Here is a 17,199-nt window from a genome sequence, read left to right as displayed (position 1 = left end):
CTAAGTATAGTACGACGCCGGGGAGGGCGACAAACTGTAAGTGGTGCTAGCAACACAGCCATATTAAAAAAGTGGAGCTTTGATTTGAAATGGACAGTCAAGTTTTGAATTGTAAATGGTTATAAATGGCAAAAAGATTAGCACAGTCTCGCCCGTAATGTCAACAGCTGCTTTTGCGTCCCTGGTAGAGCACACGGGAGGTCAGTCAGTGCCCACTGGTGCTTCTGGCCTTGACGTTGCAGATTATTTTTCCCATCTAGGTGGCACTACTGTCCCATGTCGGGGGTGGTCTTGCTTGCCATCTGTCACTATTAACGCTAACAAGCCCCAGAGAGAGTCCATTTGATAGGGGCTGAGGTGTCCAAGATTCTTTTCGTGCAAGGTTACGCCGTAGGGGTCGCACGATTTGAGCAAAATCGGAAAATCACATTGAACTGGAGTGACTGAAAAGGGCCCCAGTGGATATCGCTGCTATTGAAACTGTGTGCTAGTATAAACCAATTAAGCCCAAAAAAAAAAAGTGCATCCACTATTAACTTCTTGCATTGAAAACGCCTGGCAGGCGCCGGCGCCGTTTTACCCCTGCCAAATATTCGAACCCGTTCGAGTGACATCATCAGCATCCGCGCGGGTGTCTTCCAGTCTAGCAGCGCACAAACGAGCGAGGCCACAAGAGAGATGATTTTTACACCAGAAGAGTTTTTATTCCCGGCTTTTTCACTCTGCCTCAAAAAGTGCAGATGGTGTACAACTTGCACAAGTTTCAGAACATTCACACGCAGTAGTGAAAGGATGTGCTCCAATGTTGAGAAATAGTCCGCAGGCAACCCATAAATAAGCTATAAAAAAGATGCTTTCGGCTGATGGGATTACCGGATCCAGTGAGGACTCGGTGAAATCAAGAGGGTCTTGGTCAGGGGGAATTTATTCCTTGACAAGGGCAGTAAATTCTGGAGGAGAAGAAGGCAAAAAAAAAGACATGAAGGGAGAGCTTTGGTGAAAGAGGGTCTTGGTCAGGGGGAATTTATTCCTTGACGAGGGCAGTAAATTCTGGAGGAGAAGGAGAAGGCAAAAAAAAGACATGAAGGGAGAGCTTTGGTGGTTAACCAATCGGAAATTGTCTTGGCTTTCTATTTTGTTGCACTTTGAATTTCTTTTGACACGGTTGCGATTTCTGACGCCGTTTCGACGTTGCGTATTTTCAGACCCTACTTTACCCTACCATGCAAAAAAAAAAAAAATTAACACAAAGTCATACCTGGATTCTTAAAAAAAAACATGGAAAAAAATAGTTCTTGTAATTGAATGAGTTTTAAAGATAAATAAAAATTCCTTGCTTGCTGTTTTGCGCGAATTTGAAATTTGGGTAAAAAAAGTTTTTGGGCGGAACCATGTCAGAAATATGTCTTAAAACGGGAATGTTTCATGCCGCTTTTGTTTTTTTGGACTTGGGTGCTAGGGAGCGGTTTTGTGCTTCTCGTGGGTGGAGAAGCAACAACCAGCGGGCCTGTTCAGACATGCGCTCATTTGAAAATGTAGCCCAAAGCTACATTACACTGTGTGTGTGTGTGTGTGTGTGTGTGTGTGTGTGTGTGTGTGTGTGTGTGTGTGTGTGTGTGTGTGTGTGTGTGTGTGTGTGTGTGTGTGTGAGATGTCAATTAAAAATTCTTTTGTTTGAAGTATTTGTGATTTCTTATTTCGCTTGCGTTTAATTAGCTTAATAGCATACTTGGCTACATCATTTTAAACAAAATTTTAGCTAACTGTCCCAATGCAGAAAAACAGCAGTTTTGTTTATGTCCTTGTTGCTTTTCAGTCATCCAAGTCGAGGTTCAATCAGGGCACCTGGACTTTTCTTGTTTGTTAAATGTTTTTATTATTTGTTTCTTCTGTGTTCTAAAAAAATGGCTCATGCTGCTTAGCTAACGATGATGTGGAAGTTAATGAAAAAAAAATAGCTCAACTCAAATTTTTTTTCTTTCTAAGCTTTTGTGATTTCTTATTGGATACAATCAAACTGAAGGCAGCATTGGAGTCTAATCAATAGGTTATGTTGGCTTTGTTAACTTTGGATTTCTAATTACGCCTTTGTGATGACTTATTGCAGTTCAATCTGACATTAATGTCAATGAAATGCACATGAAAAATGTTTTGGACTTGTTTTTGATTTCCTGTTACGTAAAATGAAACTGACATTGTGCTCGAGATCCTAACCACAAGGCATTTAAGCGTTATCTTATATTTATATACTTATAGTTTATATATATTTTGTTGCATTTCTAAATCACATGAATATTAATGAATGCTGATTCCAATTCGGATTGTTTGGCCTTGGTGGGAAGTGCTGTTTCATTTGAAATCCAGTATTTGGACAAAATCCATTTTTGAGTAAGTTTATGGTCAAGCATTAGGAGATGTTTTACCATCAATGCCAATCATGCCGTCACCATCGCTGTCACCGGCGGCGAGGAAGGTTTTGGTCTCCTTGTCGGTGAGAGCTCTGGCAGACGCAGAAAAGTTCTGCAGGAACAGCCTACAAACCAGGAAAACCCGAGTAGTAAGCATTATCCAGAAACAAATGCATCGGCACATAAAAAAAAAAAAATCATTTAAAAAATGTTGATATTCTTGTAAAACTGCAGAGAGCCTACTAGTTTCTGGAACTATAAACTAATTTGAAATTCTAAATTTGAAATGCACTTTGAAATTTTCATTTTAAATGACTATAAAATGTTAATAGCGCCTGGAATTTTTTTGAGTCATTTGAAAAAATTTCGGAAAATTTTGATTTCAAAATGTTACTGATTTTCAATTCCAATGAATCTTGATGCATTGGAGTCAAACGAATTGTTAGCCTGATAGCATACATGCCCAAGTAATTTTAAACTTACTGTCCCAACAGCATAGAATAAAACAAGTCACTCATAGGTTTGCGAAAACCCTTAAGTCCATCTTGCATGTGTTTGGACGTCTCACTTGAGCTCCTCCTCCTCAATGAAGCCGCTGTTGTCCTGGTCAATGATCCGGAAGGCTTTCTTCACATCATCGGGAGACTTGCTGGCCAGGCCAGACACCTTGAAGAAAGTCTTGAAGTTGAACGATTCGGGGGCTGCAAAGCAAACACCAAAGCACAAGACAGCAAACAACTGTTAAATGAGGTAGAGAAACGACATGAGATAAGAGGTAAGGTACAATGAGAATGATACGATCAGATAGATTTGATTAAATTGTTGAGAGAAGTTGATAAGAAAGTGAAGATATCTAATTAAACTCTCTATGTAGCTAGCTAGCTAGCTTAGCTAGTTAGCTAGCTAGATAAAAATTTGTCTTATAGCAATACAATTTAAAAGGTTAATTTATTGCCCTGAAGACTGAAAAAATAGCATTTGATGTCATCCCTGCTCCCTAAAATTAGACTGAACCATACATAGAAACATTAAGGAAACGTCACATGTTTGTAGTGCGCGTCATCAGAACCATACTTTTTTCTTTTCAAAAATAATAAAAAATATATATATCGTTTCGATTACCAATTTTTTTTTGTGAGTGGGTTGCACTGAGCCCCAACCCCTCTGAAAAATGTGAACCATTCCACAACTCACGTGATCCACAGGAATTTTCATCACTGAAATCCTTTACAGGCCATGGGAAAAGCAAAAGTAAGATCATGCAAAAAAAAATTTCTGTAAATTTGATGCTATTCCAACTATGACGAGTGGGGTTACGATCTTGCGTCAGCCTTTTTTTTTTTTTTTTAATCAAACTATATTGTTGAATCATGGCAACGTGCTTGTAGGATCAACATGCTATGTGCATAAACACCACATTGCTACATTTCACATATTGGCTAATTTCATGCTCCAAGCTCACTTTGTTTCTCAACAATACAAGAAAACAATGACATAATGAAAGAAAGTGGCCCAAGATGGGTCATCGCATAATTTGAGGCCTTCGACATGTGTAAAATCCGATTTTTAGTTGGGGAAAAAAATCAGAAATGCTCAGTCGCTTTTCGAAGCATTACATTGAGCGCGGAATTCAGTGAATGGCCTACACACCTACAGATGGTGATCGATGAATGATATAAACGACATTTAGATTTATATTACCTGAACAGCCATCCAGAGCTGCTTTCATCTCGGCATCATTGAGAAAACCAGTGAAGGCCATTTTATTTTTCTGATCTACAAGAGGGAGAAACAGCAATGATGATAAATTGTAAATAAATCACATACATGGGGTGAATTTCAAAACTTCAAAGTGGATTCAAGTGGACAGCTCGATGACTTTATAAGGTCTGCTCAAAACAACTCAAACTGCAAAGTATTCCAATGTAAATACAACAAATCATCTGCACGATTTAGTTTATGACAAAAATGTTGACTTTTCTGTTATCCTACTGCAGAAGGGGGTCTTCCCAACAAGATACATGTTGTCGCTGTGCCCCCCCCCGGGGGGGGGGGTCTTTTTGAGGGTGTGCGCACTCACCTTTGCGCTGCGCGTTGAAGCGAGTGACAACAACCAAGGCGGATTCCGAGTGAATGTCCCAACAGCGCTTTGCCTGCCTCTTATATATCCTCCAGCAACACCATTTACAGAGCTTTGGGCTCTGGGTATCGGGTGCCAAGATGCAATGGTGCTCGAAAAAATGTGTCTAGTAGTCCGGTCTATTTTTAAGGCAACAAATGAGGGATGCTTTCATGTGCGCCTCGGCCAATTGGTGAAGGGTCCGAGAAAAGCCGAGCGACGCCCGCTGATTTGCACCGTGTTTGACTTTGGAGTAAAGTCAAAAGTCAAACGTGATTCGAGAGTCATGAAGGGCGACGTGGAATTAAAAGAAATGTGCGCGTAATGGGCTTTTCCTGTTCGTGGACCAATCGGAAGGTCGCTGTCGGTTGCAAGTGACAACAACACTCGGGAGGTGTTTATCGCTGTGATGATGGCTTCTATCTTCACGGTGAAAGCCACATGCTCATTGACACTTTTATATTGGGACCCGCAAAGACTAAGGCGAAAAGGCCCGGGGCTACGTTGTTATTTATTGCCATTTACATGCTTGTCAGCATTTTTCAACCGTTTCTTTATTTAAATAAAGCCCCCCCCCAAAAAAAAAAACACTGGGGAAAAAATATGGGAAAAGCCAAAGTGAAATGTCCAGTTTTATCGCACATTGTAATTTGTCACGCACTTTAAATAGTCATACATAGGTTACATCGTTTTTCCTGCTATATTTAAAAAATAGTTTTTCCTGGTTTATTAATGCCGCCCGCCCCCCCCGCAAAAAGCTAAAATTAAGACGGAAATAACCATTGAGCAACATTAAAAAGTAATATGCTCAAATGAGGTAGCTGAATAAAATTAAAGAAAAATAAGCAAACAAAGAAAAATGGTATACATAACGATTTAAAAAAATATCCATCCATCCATTTTGTAATCCGCTTATCCTCACAGGGGTCGTGGGTGTGCTGCAGCCTATCCCAGCTGTCTTTGGGCAGTCGGTGGGGTGTATCCTGAACTGGCTGCCAGCCCCCCACCCCCAATAAATTAATAATAATAATAATAATGAAAAAAATAATAATAGGGGTGGTCCGGTGGTTAGCACGTCGACCTCACAGTGCAGAGGTAGCGGGTTCAATTCCAGCTCCGGCCTCCCTGTGTGGAGTTTGCATGTTCTCCCTGTGCATGCGTGGGTTTTCTCTGGGTACTCCGGTTTCCTCCCACATTCCAAAAACATGCATGGCAGGCTGATTGAACACTCAAAATTCTCCCTAGGTGTGAATGTGAGCGCGGATGGTTGTTCGTCTCTGTGTGCCCTGCGATTGGCTGGCAACCGGTTCAGGGTGTCCCCCGCCTACTGCGCGAAGACGGCTGGGATAGTCTTCAGCATCCCCTGCGACCCTTGTGAGGATAAGCAGATCGGAAAATGGATAATAATAATAATAATATAAAGTTCTATGGATATTAATTTTTAATTCATTGACATATGTCAATTAAGGAGAAATTAATTGAATAATAGTACCGTATACAGCAGCGGAAATGAATTCTGAAGTCCACAAAACTAATCTAGGAAGGTTGACAGCTCGGGACTCTTATTTGTGATAACTCCATCATAAAACACTTTCAATGAATTGATAGTTTAATCAACAGTAAACAATTTCCATTTAGTTCACATTGTTTCCCATAATTCCCAAAGAAAGCTTCCAGTCTGGAATGTTGTTAGCACATAATACAGTCGAACCTCCTTTCAACGTACCCCATTCACGACGTTTTCACCGCTATAACGTTCACATATCGGTTTCACGTAATTCCTTTTCCATTTGCCGATTTTACAACAAACACCTTCATAACGTCAACTTCGGTATAATGACCAGATTTTTCCAACAAAGTAGTGAAAAGGCCTCACTACAATGAACCATGAGAAGCTAACTGCCGCTGCGACTTTGCTTATGAACAAAATGTGCACGTTGCTTAGTAACGCTACTGATCGACTCGTACATTGTTGCACTTCCGGAGGCACGGCGCGGTCCTGAGCACATGACCTCAGATCATATCTGGTAAACGGAAGCACGTATTGCTGTCTGTGAAGGCTAAAATTGCCTCTCACTTTCGAAAGGGGACCTCCCAGATGAAGCTCAGCCGAGACTACGAAATGGCAAAGTTGACGATTATGACAATAATCCGTAATGCCAACAAAATCATGGCAGAGTTCGAGGCCAACGGATTTATCGTCAACGGCTTCGGAGTGCGGCGCATCCTGACCGGGAGGAGGCACTTTTCATTTGCTGACTTTTCACAGATGACGTAGGAACGCTACAGTTGTTTGTTTCATATCTTATACAAAAATCTTTCTTCATATACCCGTATTTGAAATTCATATGTTTATACTGTATTACATGTTCATGTTTTTATACCTATAAATGTTCATACTGTAATATATACATCGTAGTTGGCGGCCATTTTATTGGAAATGGTTACAAAAAACTACCGTCATAACGTACAGATTCATTATGTACCTCGAGGTTCGACTGGATATGATTTCCATCCATTTAAAAAAAAAAAAATTTTTTTTTCTGTCTATTTTCAGGTCATTAAGAACAGCAGGCAGTGGCATCAAATCCCAAATACATTTATTGATCATTTGCGACTTGTTGAGTCACGGCAACACACACGTATGGCCTCCGGCATCCGTCGTATCGACCGCCAAGGACAGCAACAAGTAGCCAAGCAGATTTGGAATATCTGAGCTTTCATCAAACAATCTGGAAAGTCGGGATCTTCAAAGTCATGGCCAGCGAGGGGCGTTTCTCGTTATTTCAGGAGATCGCAGAACTCTGGTGGAGAAAAGAACAGAAAGGAGGAGTTGAAACACAATATGCGTGGGCAGATGGCTTGAACCAATGTGACATTTTGGAGAGTGGGATTTCAGCACTAGATAGTGGAGAGCTCCCTCTAGCCCCCTCTCTGCATTTACTATTTTTTTGTTGTTATAAGCACCAAAGAGAACGGATGAATGGATAGTTGGGCTTTTTCACATGAGAAAAAAAACTCATGGCACACCCAAAAAAGTATATGTAGTATACTGAAGTAAGGATGATCTTGTCTCAATTTGGGCCTGTTTATTTGAATGCAAAGTGATCATTCAGTTTTAGCTGCAGCTCTAGTTCATGCTGAACGCAGCCACATCCCCAGTGAGAAGAGGGTGTGCACACATGCGCAACCATATTATCCATGTTTTTTCCACTTCCCCTCTAATTTTATTTATTTATCCATTTTCTGAATGGTTTTATCCTTACAAGGGTCGCGGGGCGTGCTGGAGCCTATCCCAGCTGTTTTCGGTACGCCCTGAACGGGTTGCTAGCCAATTGCAGGGCACACAGAGACAAACAACCATCCGCGCTCACACTCACACCTAGGGACAATTTTGAGTGTTCAATCAGCCTGTCATGCATGTTTTTGGAATGTGAGAGGAAACCGGAGTACCCGGAGAAAACCCACGCAGGCACGGGGAGAACATGCAAACTCACACAGGGAGGCCGCGGCTGGAGTCAAACCCGCCGCCCTAATTTTATATATTTTTTTCAAAATTGAGATGAACAGGTTTCAGGTCACCTTAAATTGTAGAAAGCGTTTGGAAATTATTGATTATGGTCTCATTGTTTTACATCACAAAAACCGGCATTTGAAGAGGGGTGTGGAGACTTTTCCTATCTAATGCATGCAGGAAGCCGATATCCGATTCGGTTCAAATGTTCATCCTCGGCGGGCGTCTGCGCTCAGGCAAGATCTAAACCAGTCGAAAACCTTCGATTCCGATTTTGCCGTCGCCATCTCTGTCTCCTGCCGCCATCAGTGTCTTGGTTTCGGCCACCGTCAGCTCCCTCGCGTCGGGGGAGAAATTCTGAAGGAATAGTCTGATGGAGGAAAAAAAAAATAAGATAAGATCGGAAAAGGTTAATGAACCGTTTCAGCATTCAAAGAGAGACTTCTGCTTGAGGGCTCCTCCATTGCAGCTATCTGTGACACCCTCGATGCTTATTTAAACCCCACACATACTTTAGCTCCGCCTCCTCAATGAATCCGCTCCTGTCCTGGTCCAGGACCGTGAAGACATTTTTCCAATCTGCTTCCGACAAGTCGGCCAGTCCCACTTGTGAGAAGAAAGTTTTGTAGTTGAATGTGCCTGGAGCTGTGAAGTGATAAAAATGAAAAAAAAAAATTTAATGGTTCCAATGTCTCGTACTATTAAAGCTTATCTACTTATACCATTGAATTAAAAAAAAAAAAAAATTGAAGCGTGAATGTTAAAAGTCCTTCCTCCATCAAAGCACTTTATGAGCGAATCAAAATTTATTCCAGATTAAAGTTGAATACCTCAACAAAAATTGAAATCATTTCTAAACGATTAAATGAAAATATACTGTATTTTAGAGTGACATGCACTGCACTAGTGCCCCGTGGGCAGCAGGAAAACAGTCATTTCCAGCTTTGAGAGTGAAACAATATCATCAATGAAATTCAAATAGAGAAGCTATTCATGCCCAAGATGCTTGAGCGATGTCATTGCCTCCAGCGAAAAACAGAAAAAGTCACTGAGTTTGCCCGAAGCGCCACTCCAGAGCCCTGACATTCAGATTTCATCGCAGCACCTGAGCAGTCATGCAAGCGGAATCGCTGGAGATAAATAATCAAGACTTGGGATTGCCAGATCTTTGCTTTGCAAAATCAGACTTGTCAAGACTTTTTCAATGGAAATTTGAGGGCCCCCCCCCAGCCCCCCCCCCCAAAAAATAGCGTTTTCATTGCTTCATTTCCATTACCTTAGAACAGAGGCGGAGCGAGACTTTTATCCTTTGGGCATTGGGGTGGCCAATGCTAACTCAGGGGGTACTCAAAACAAAAACTTGGAAACACCTTATCAACAATTCGCATCCATTTTTTGAATAAAATTTGCACACACACAAATATACAAACAAAACATTTTTCAGTAGCTTTGTAAATCATAAATAGTTTTTAGCTGACCCAGTGCCTTAAACTAGCCTAAGTAAAAATTTTTTTTTTTTTTTTTTTTTGTAAACGAACAGTGCTTTTCACCGAGTTTGTGTGTAAAATACCGGTAATACCTACGGGGCTTGTGGGAACAAAAACTGCTCTCCTGCCAAACGGCCGCTTGGTTTCCTATTTTCAGTGCGAACAAACGTGTCAAATCTTTAGTTGGTATTCGGATTCAGATTCAGAAAACTTTATTTATTATTTGTTGGATTTTTAGATATATAAATATGTACAATCCTGATTAGCGTGTGGAAGCCTTTCCATGTCTGCCGGCTTGACTCACCTTGACATGCCTGCACGGCAGTCTGGATGTCCTGGTTTCTCAGCATCCCTGCAAATGTCATGATCCTCGCTTTCCTCTGCGCTTGCCTGAGGGAGTCACGCACATTGCACGCAAGTGACAGTCGAGCCAAAGTGTGGCGAAGGGGCTTTTCCTCTTTCGGTTGACATTTGAAAACACGTCAAGTGCCATATAGTGTACGTTTTTTTTTTTTTTTTTGCTTTTGTTTCACCGTTGCAAAAGCGGCACTGAAAATATTGTTTGCCAACAAGTCCTAAATATGAATTTTGTTCGTGTGGCTTTTTTTGCTCTACAACTACAGTGACACCAGCTCGCCGAGACAAAGCCCGTGAACATACTTGGCCAATGAAGATGATTCTGCTTTGGATTCTTCCCTATTCAACATGCCTTTACAAAGCAGAAATTGTTGCCCTAAATAAGTTCATGCAGAAGAAATTTTTAAAGATGCTTACCTTTCTGCAGCGAAGCTTTTTTTTTTTTTTTTTTTTTTGCACTCTGTGCCTGGGTTTGGTTCTCCTGCCGGTCTGTGATGCTGAGTGCAAGGAGCAAGCTGACGCATCTGTCATCAAACCCGTGGAGAGTTTCCCCACCTCACCACAGCAAGCATCCTCCTCTGCCTCCCCCTCCTCCTCCTCCTCCTCCTCCTCCTCATCAGTTAATCAGAGCACATAATTCTCTTACTCACATTGTTTTTGCAAACTTGCAGAAATGCTCTGAGGAGGAGTAAATAATTCAGTGGTGAAATTTGGGTGTAATTATTGCTGCTGCCGATGTAGTTGACTTCAAATATGATAAATGAGTTGCATTTATGAAGCCTTTTATCCTCCAGGCACTTCAATATCGACCTGTTTCAATTACACAATGCTGATGGCTTCTGCTGCTGTGGATCGTGAAGAACACATTCAAGACCAATTGCAGGTTTAGGATCCCACTTAAGTTTGTACTTCCCTATGCTGTCAAGACAGTAATCATTCAATTGATAGACAGCAAGTCTGTCTCTTGAGCCGAATGTTGGATAGAATACAGTACATGAATATTTCAAGTTAAATTAAGTTAAGCAACAGCCTCACTTGGTGGTGGTGTCGGGGGTGGGGCGGGGCAAGGGGCATTAAAACAGGCTAAAATGCAGATGTCAGAGTGAAAGGCAGGGCAAGAGACAATTTGCGTACAAGGAGTACGTTACCCAAGTAAAAGAGGTGTTAAGACGATCAAACTCTAGTCAGTTCAGTATTTCAATTGTCAAGAATCTTTTTCCTATCCCATGCCATTTCAATCCTTCTAAAGTCCAGTAAGACCCCCTCCCCGAACCGGCCCCCCCAAAGATTAATTTCTGTGCGCTTATTCCGAATCTGCACTCATTTTTAAAAACAATTATATAATAACAATCATAACAATAATATAATATGTAATAAAGTTATATACTAAATAATATTTCTGGAGTAATATTTATTCATGTTGGACAGGTGGATTTGTTTTCCTGAAACACTATAACTAAAAATTACAACGCTTGGTAAAATCTGAATTGCGCAAGCTTTTATAGGTCAAACTCAGAAACAAAAAATAGGTGAACAAACATTCCGTTTTTGCGTTCTCCTGAAATGTGATGAATGTGGAGGTAAGAAGATTCCGTTTCTGCCCGATTTACGTTTCAGTCTGTAGTTTTTTACTATTAAGGACGGAAATCAAATTGATCCTCTTTTTATCAGTCGTTGTTGTTGTTTTTTTTTAAACCAAATATTTGTACTTGCACCTGAGTAAATACGGAGTTTGAGTACTTTTTTTTCACCTCTGGTTGTAAACTTTCCACAACCTTCACGAAATGTGTTGTTTCTATGACAAATAATGATTTCCACCAATTGGCTGTATGTTTGAGCGTACAGTATTCCAAGCCGCGATTGGCTATTATGAAGCATCAATCACGTGATGGTGCCCGCCCCCATTTAATGTTGTGACGTCGTGAAGGAATATGGCGCTTCGGAGGAGATGAGTTTCCCGATAGTCCGGTTTGACTTATTCCTCTCAGCTAGCGTTTTCTCGTGAAACGCCAAGCGGCACCCACTAAATATGACGGGGCGACGAGCGTGTTCGCACCTTTTATCCTCACGGGCACCGGAAACGGGCGTTTTGTAGCCGCGTTTGCGGTCGTTAGCTTAGACTGTTGCTAGCCGAAGCTAAGTGGCTAAAGAGCGACAGAATGCTTGTTTGTGCCATCAACATCAACGTTCGCTTGTTAACTAATGACTGAAACACGACTTCAAGTGGTACCGGGGCATCAGTTGTTGACCACCACGATTCCCAACATCTAGCGGCGTGTTTGGAAGCTAAACTGGGAGAATGAAGAGCTGTCATGGATGTGTTTTGCTGCTGCTCAACGCGATCTTGCTGTGGGCATGCTGGCCGGCTCAAGGGGCTCCTCTTCACTACCAACAGAGCACAGGTAAAGGCGTTTGGGGAATTATTGCTTGCTTTTTGTTTTTGTTTTTTTTCTCTCCTTTCACCACATATTTATACAACCTCGTCAGCGTTTCCTCGCCGAGAGCCAATGTTAGAAGGAAATTATATGAATGAATAAACGATTATTATTTCTCTTGGCTGCACTGATTTCATGAATACGCTTTTTTTTTTTTTTTGGTCCAATCATATTTCAACCTCGATGAGTTGCCCTGTCAAACTAATCTGCCCAGGGTCTTCAGAATCACTCGTCCTGAAAACTGTATCTACACCAACCAATCAGTTTTCAATTGGATGTCATCCTCACAATGCCAGCGATGATGATGTCAGCATTTTTGCATCATCCCATTGTTTGGTCAGCCAAAAGACATCCACACGAATGTACACACATTGTTGCATTTAATCACCTGCGTCCGCTGAGCTACTGGTTGAAAGACGGTTTTGTCGTCAACAAATGTCATCATGTTAGCTGATTAGTTTTGCGACATGAATGAAGTTCTAATTAGCACACAAATATTGCCTAATCGGTATCCGAAACATTTAAAGATGGCGTTTCACTTTGCACGACTGCCCTCATTCCTCACTGTCCTGCTTGCATGAATTTTTGTAGACTCGCGGCGGCCGTAATGTCCCAACTAGAGTTGTCAAAGTTAATCGATAATTACATGCAGTTCTTTGAGCTGCAGTCGCACGGCTCACCGCAGGTACAGAAAAGTCACCTTTATACAGCCTTCAGTCAGTCGTTGACATGCATCACATAACACAGTCAGTGGTCATGACTAAGTCATCGTGCGTCCTTTCACTCTTTGAGGAGCTAGTATTAGGATAATACAACATATCAAGAAATGGAATGGTTTGTCATGGTCCCTATCCAAGACACAAGTAAAAGCAACAGTGACTCCTTTGTAAATGAAGCTGCCAATGTATAACCGCGACACACATTCCGAGTTTATCATCCCTAGTCAATTATTAGCAACCGCGTCGTTCGCTCAATCATAAGACAGTATGCGGGAAAAGAATTGTTGATGGTGTTTCATGATTTTTTTTTAATGACATTGTCGCCTGTCCTTTGCCCGCTCTCAAAATGGGCAATACGCGTGGAATCGAATGCAGTAGGTGATGCCGAATGAAGCTGAGATGAATAGCGCGGGTTGGTGTCGCGACTTTAAGCTCGTCGTATCACGGCTCACCGCAGTGAGTCATTCGCAAGCAACCCATTTTTGTATCTGGGCCTCATAACTTAGATTTTCTGGATCCAAAGTTCATGAAAATTCCATGAATGTGTCTCAGCCCTGTGTTGTATAAAAACCCAAGGAGACGTAACAAAAGAGACTGTAAAGAAATGTTATAAAGAGTAATTACGGTATGTACTGAAGTAACCTTCTGTTGGATGTGTGCCTTTAAGGGGCCAGCAGCTCCTTGCAAATGTTTTTATTTCGCATTTGTGTTTGACTGTTTTTACCATAACAGTGGCTCTCCTTGCCCACACGCAAAGGCATTTAACTAGTCTTTTTTTTCTTTCTTTTTTTTTTTTTTGCTTTATCTGAGCGGCGACACATCCAAAGCTAGTTCCAAACTAAAATGAAGGTTGAGATCAATCATTTCAAAACTTTGTCCACCATTAATGTGCACTGTCACCTGGACACCTCGAGTGGAGGTAAAAATAACGGAGCTAATGTGATTGCGCAAGTGTGTACCCCGTCATATAGCTACAGATGTGATTCTGCTTAGAGGTAAGCAATCACAACCAAACTCTGTTAAAGGTGAGTCAGCAGATTTGCCACCATTTCACGCGCCTCTGAAAACACAGAATAAAGTTCAAATGTGAGAAGTTTTAGTAGGCTTTTTTTTAAAAACTTTTTTTTTGGGGGAGGGGGGGTGCTATAGCTGAAGCCTGAAAGTTGAACTTTGTTGTGTCGATATTTTATATCCGCTCTACAATTGTTTGGCTACTTTGAACAGTTGACATCTGATATTTTTTCCATTTCTACTCGGGGCTGACTGCTCTTGAAGAACTGTTCATAATTCCCTCACCTTTGACTAAAACCTGAATTCCAGCTGAAGAAACACAGACCCAAAGCATGATGTTGCCATATAGCTTACTCGTCAATAATTGTGTTGCGACACAACACAAAGCAAAAAAGAAAAAATGCAATCAACCAAGCAAAGGATATCTGAATCTGAATCTGAACAACACTTGTAACTTCAGGTACCATTGCAATGCAAATAAAACCGTTTATCTCTTGTGACAATCAGGTGACAGTGACACTTGTCATCTGCTAGTCAGGTTGAACATTGGCCTCGACTTTCCTTCCCGTTGCTCGAACTTTCACTGACCTCCTTTCACTGACAGCCTACACAATTGCCACGCGAGAGCGCAGCCGAAGATCGATCCGTCTTTGCCTTTTCTACGTAGCCCAGCCAAGCGCAATTGTGCCACAATCAGATGAGATGCCGGCGTGTCTTGTGTGACTGACTCGTAAGTGCTTTCAGCACAACGTGGGGGTGAGAGAAGTGTGTGTCAGGTGTTAAACGTGGTGGTAAACCCTTACACACAGACTGCATCCTGCTTTTGTTGAGGTCTAATGTTCCAGAAATTGGACAGGGACAGTGTTCACCCGTCCTATCACAACTATTCTTTACTAGTACAGTGAAACTCCTCTACAACGAAATCATGTTTGCAGCAAGAAATTTTTCACAACAGGGGACTTTTCACTCTAGCAAATTTTATCTTGGATGTAAACACACACACACTCACACCAATGTATGTGTCCTCTTGTTTGTTGTTGCCGTTTCCGAGCGAAGCTGTAGGCTGAGGTTGGATTTGACTTTTGCGGAAGGCTTGTTTTCGTTGTAGTGAATCTCGTTGCGCGGCAAGGGCAGAGAAAAAGATTTCGTATTACGCAACAGGGGGATTTTTTTCGTTGTAGGGGGAGCAGAAAAGTGGGAATGGCTTTAATGCATGAAGATTTTTTTCACACTAGGGGGTATTTTCGCGCATGTAGGTTTTGTTGCTGAGGAGTTTCACTGTACTGATTTGCTGGAAGCGATGCAGCAAAAGTCGAGCTGGGCGATATGACGCTCGATATCGCAAAAGACAATCGATAACATTGAATAGAAAATATATCGTGATTGTGATATAAAAATGTCCAATTTCGTGATAGACGAAAAGGCAAAGAAGGTCCCCTACTAACCTGCATGAGTAGCCGTTGTTCGAACTCTTAACAGAACAAGTTAACGCCTTTGAGTATTGTTGCTGCTCTGTGTGTTGAAGTAGCCGTTGTCACCGTTACGTCGATGCTCATTTCTGTTAGCCAGTATATGGTGTTTAGCATGACAGGTTAGCATTGTGCTCTTTAGCCATAATTATATGGTTTGGTAGAACATTTTGGTGTTTAAATGTACATTTAGGACTGGGCGATATGGCCCTTGAATTCATTATCACGCTTACCATCTAGCATGCCTCCAGTAGTACCCGAGCAGTGCGGAATGGATGTGTTTCTTTTTTTTATTTTTATTTTTTAACTAGCCCAGAGCTGGTTAAAAATAAACCACGCTGGCAGCTCCGCCGGCTCTGTGGTGAGATGTGCTGAAAGCCACTTTCGCAGTGAGGCAGATGCAATAACATCATCATCAAGCGTTATCGCAATTGGTCCGTAGAGTCCAAATATACACCTTAGGACAAATTTATTCCGACTACTGCAGATCTTAACATGATGGGATTTCAGCTTTTACAGTCTTTTGGTGCTGTAACCTCACCGCCGCGATGAAGTGGGCCACACTGCAGTTGCAAATGCACCGTCTTGTACTTGCGTTCTGCTGTAGCATGTTCTTTCCCCTCGTTTCAAGATTTCTCAGATAGCATGCTCTATTCTTGATTCAATGTTGCACCTGTGTAGCTACCAGTGGGAGAAATATGCCAAAGTGGGTCCGTTTCACCTCTGCATGAATGTCTTCCTGAAATCTGCAGCTCAGCTGAAAGGAGACCAACCAGACTGCTACTTTCCATATTTCTCTCAAAATCGAGCTGTGTCAACTTGTGAGTTCTGCCCAAGTTATGATATGAGCACATGACTCATTCAATTCCAGCCATTTTCACTGGAGCAACCCCCTCAATCCCAGCGTTTTACTGGATTTTGACTGATCTTGCAAGGCCCACAGAATATTTGGTTCTAATGCTATATAAACATGAAGATTACCAAAATAAAGTTTGGACTCTCTTCTTTCGGCAGAAAAAAAAAAATTGTTTCTATCTTTTTCCATTCTTCAGCAACCGGCATGACAAAATGCTAAATTTCATGAAAATGGCGACTCCTGGGCAAAAAAACGGAGAAAAAGAGCTTTTTGTAAAAGCATGCATTTCAAGCACGTGAGGCACCACTGCCACCTACTGGTCGCTTTTTTACATTATTTACAACGCAAACAGCTTATTGTCATTCACAGATTGCATCAGACCCTCCCGCAAAAAAAAAGACTTAGATGTATAAAGTACGTCCTTGGTAGGCGGGCACCTAATTTTAAAAAAACGCACAAGTACGTCTTGTGGAATGAAAGAGTTAAGGCTGATGCCATGTTAGTTAGTGTTTTGGAAAAGGAGCCGGTGCCAAAATGCTGAACAATAGCGTCGGCTGCTGGGAAGTGGGCAATTAGCATTTTTCTTTCCGCGATATGGCTCTGCCACTGCAATCATTGGAACCTCTAAAGTTAATCACAAGGCTCCAGCCGAACTTCTTCGAGTTGCCAAACATGTTTTCCCATTGGAAATGGGAAGGGAATGAATTTGGTAAAAGGTAGAGCTAGGGCGCACAAATTGAGGTCACCCTGCACCACCATATTACTGCTATGTCCTTGGGTGTGTGTGTGTGTGTGTGTGTGTGTGTGTGTGTGTGTGGGTGTGC

The 17,199-nt window shown here is 41.7% G+C and overlaps 3 protein-coding genes across 6 annotated transcripts in view; 1 reads left to right on the top strand and 2 right to left on the bottom strand.

Annotated features, from left to right (window-relative positions):
- Positions 1-682: 682 nt before the first annotated feature.
- LOC109527732 (parvalbumin beta 3-like) lies at positions 683-4,787 on the bottom strand. Of its 2 annotated transcripts, none has more exons than XM_019889801.1 (5): positions 4,489-4,787; positions 4,110-4,184; positions 2,977-3,109; positions 2,424-2,533; positions 683-950 (listed from the first exon to the last, which is right to left on the bottom strand). In XM_019889801.1, the coding sequence occupies exons 2-5, from the start codon at positions 4,168-4,170 to the stop codon at positions 925-927; spliced, it is 330 nt and encodes a 109-aa protein (XP_019745360.1). In that variant the 5' UTR covers positions 4,171-4,184; positions 4,489-4,787; the 3' UTR covers positions 683-924. The 2 variants fall into 2 exon arrangements, with proteins under 2 accessions (XP_019745360.1, XP_019745359.1); XM_019889800.1 differs by lacking the exon at positions 683-950 and adding an exon at positions 995-1,050 and having other exon boundaries at positions 4,489-4,784.
- A 2,323-nt stretch (positions 4,788-7,110) lies between these two features.
- pvalb5 (parvalbumin 5) lies at positions 7,111-16,363 on the bottom strand. Of its 3 annotated transcripts, none has more exons than XM_019889798.1 (5): positions 15,753-16,363; positions 9,833-9,918; positions 8,554-8,686; positions 8,302-8,411; positions 7,111-7,331 (listed from the first exon to the last, which is right to left on the bottom strand). In XM_019889798.1, exons 2-5 carry the CDS (start codon positions 9,891-9,893, stop codon positions 7,309-7,311), a joined length of 327 nt encoding a protein of 108 aa, XP_019745357.1. In that variant the 5' UTR covers positions 9,894-9,918; positions 15,753-16,363; the 3' UTR covers positions 7,111-7,308. The 3 variants fall into 3 exon arrangements, with proteins under 3 accessions (XP_019745357.1, XP_019745354.1, XP_019745356.1); XM_019889795.1 differs by lacking the exon at positions 15,753-16,363 and adding an exon at positions 10,303-10,462; XM_019889797.1 differs by lacking the exon at positions 15,753-16,363 and having other exon boundaries at positions 9,833-10,035.
- lmtk2 (lemur tyrosine kinase 2) overlaps positions 11,783-17,199 on the top strand; it is a 24,711-nt gene continuing 19,294 nt past the window's right edge. The window contains exon 1 of the mRNA XM_019889790.1: positions 11,783-12,287. Within this exon, the coding sequence (XP_019745349.1) occupies positions 12,185-12,287 (103 nt within the window). The 5' untranslated portion in view covers positions 11,783-12,184. The remainder of the gene's footprint in view (positions 12,288-17,199) is intronic.

Source organism: Hippocampus comes, unplaced genomic scaffold, assembly GCF_001891065.2.
Source record: "Hippocampus comes isolate QL1 unplaced genomic scaffold, H_comes_QL1_v1.1 scaffold326, whole genome shotgun sequence".
NCBI classification, from domain to species: Eukaryota; Metazoa; Chordata; class Actinopteri; order Syngnathiformes; family Syngnathidae; genus Hippocampus; species Hippocampus comes.
This window is presented reverse-complemented; position numbering and strand designations above follow the sequence as displayed.

Excerpts from the sequence above, each read along its gene's own strand:
- LOC109527732 (XM_019889801.1), bottom strand. The coding sequence starts at position 4,170 with ATGGCCTTCACTGGTTTTCTCAATGATGCCGAGATGAAAGCAGCTCTG. Across the intron at positions 3,110-4,109 it reads AGCTCTGGATGGCTGTTCAG|CCCCCGAATCGTTCAACTTC; the intron begins GTAATATAAATC and ends TTTGCTTTGCAG. Across the intron at positions 2,534-2,976 it reads ATTGAGGAGGAGGAGCTCAA|GCTGTTCCTGCAGAACTTTT; the intron begins GTGAGACGTCCA and ends CCTGGTTTGTAG.
- pvalb5 (XM_019889795.1), bottom strand. The coding sequence starts at position 10,409 with ATGCGTCAGCTTGCTCCTTGCACTCAGCATCACAGACCGGCAGGAGAA. Across the intron at positions 9,919-10,302 it reads AAAAGCTTCGCTGCAGAAAG|GCAAGCGCAGAGGAAAGCGA; the intron begins GTAAGCATCTTT and ends TGACTCCCTCAG. Across the intron at positions 8,412-8,553 it reads ATTGAGGAGGCGGAGCTAAA|ACTATTCCTTCAGAATTTCT; the intron begins GTATGTGTGGGG and ends TTCCTCCATCAG.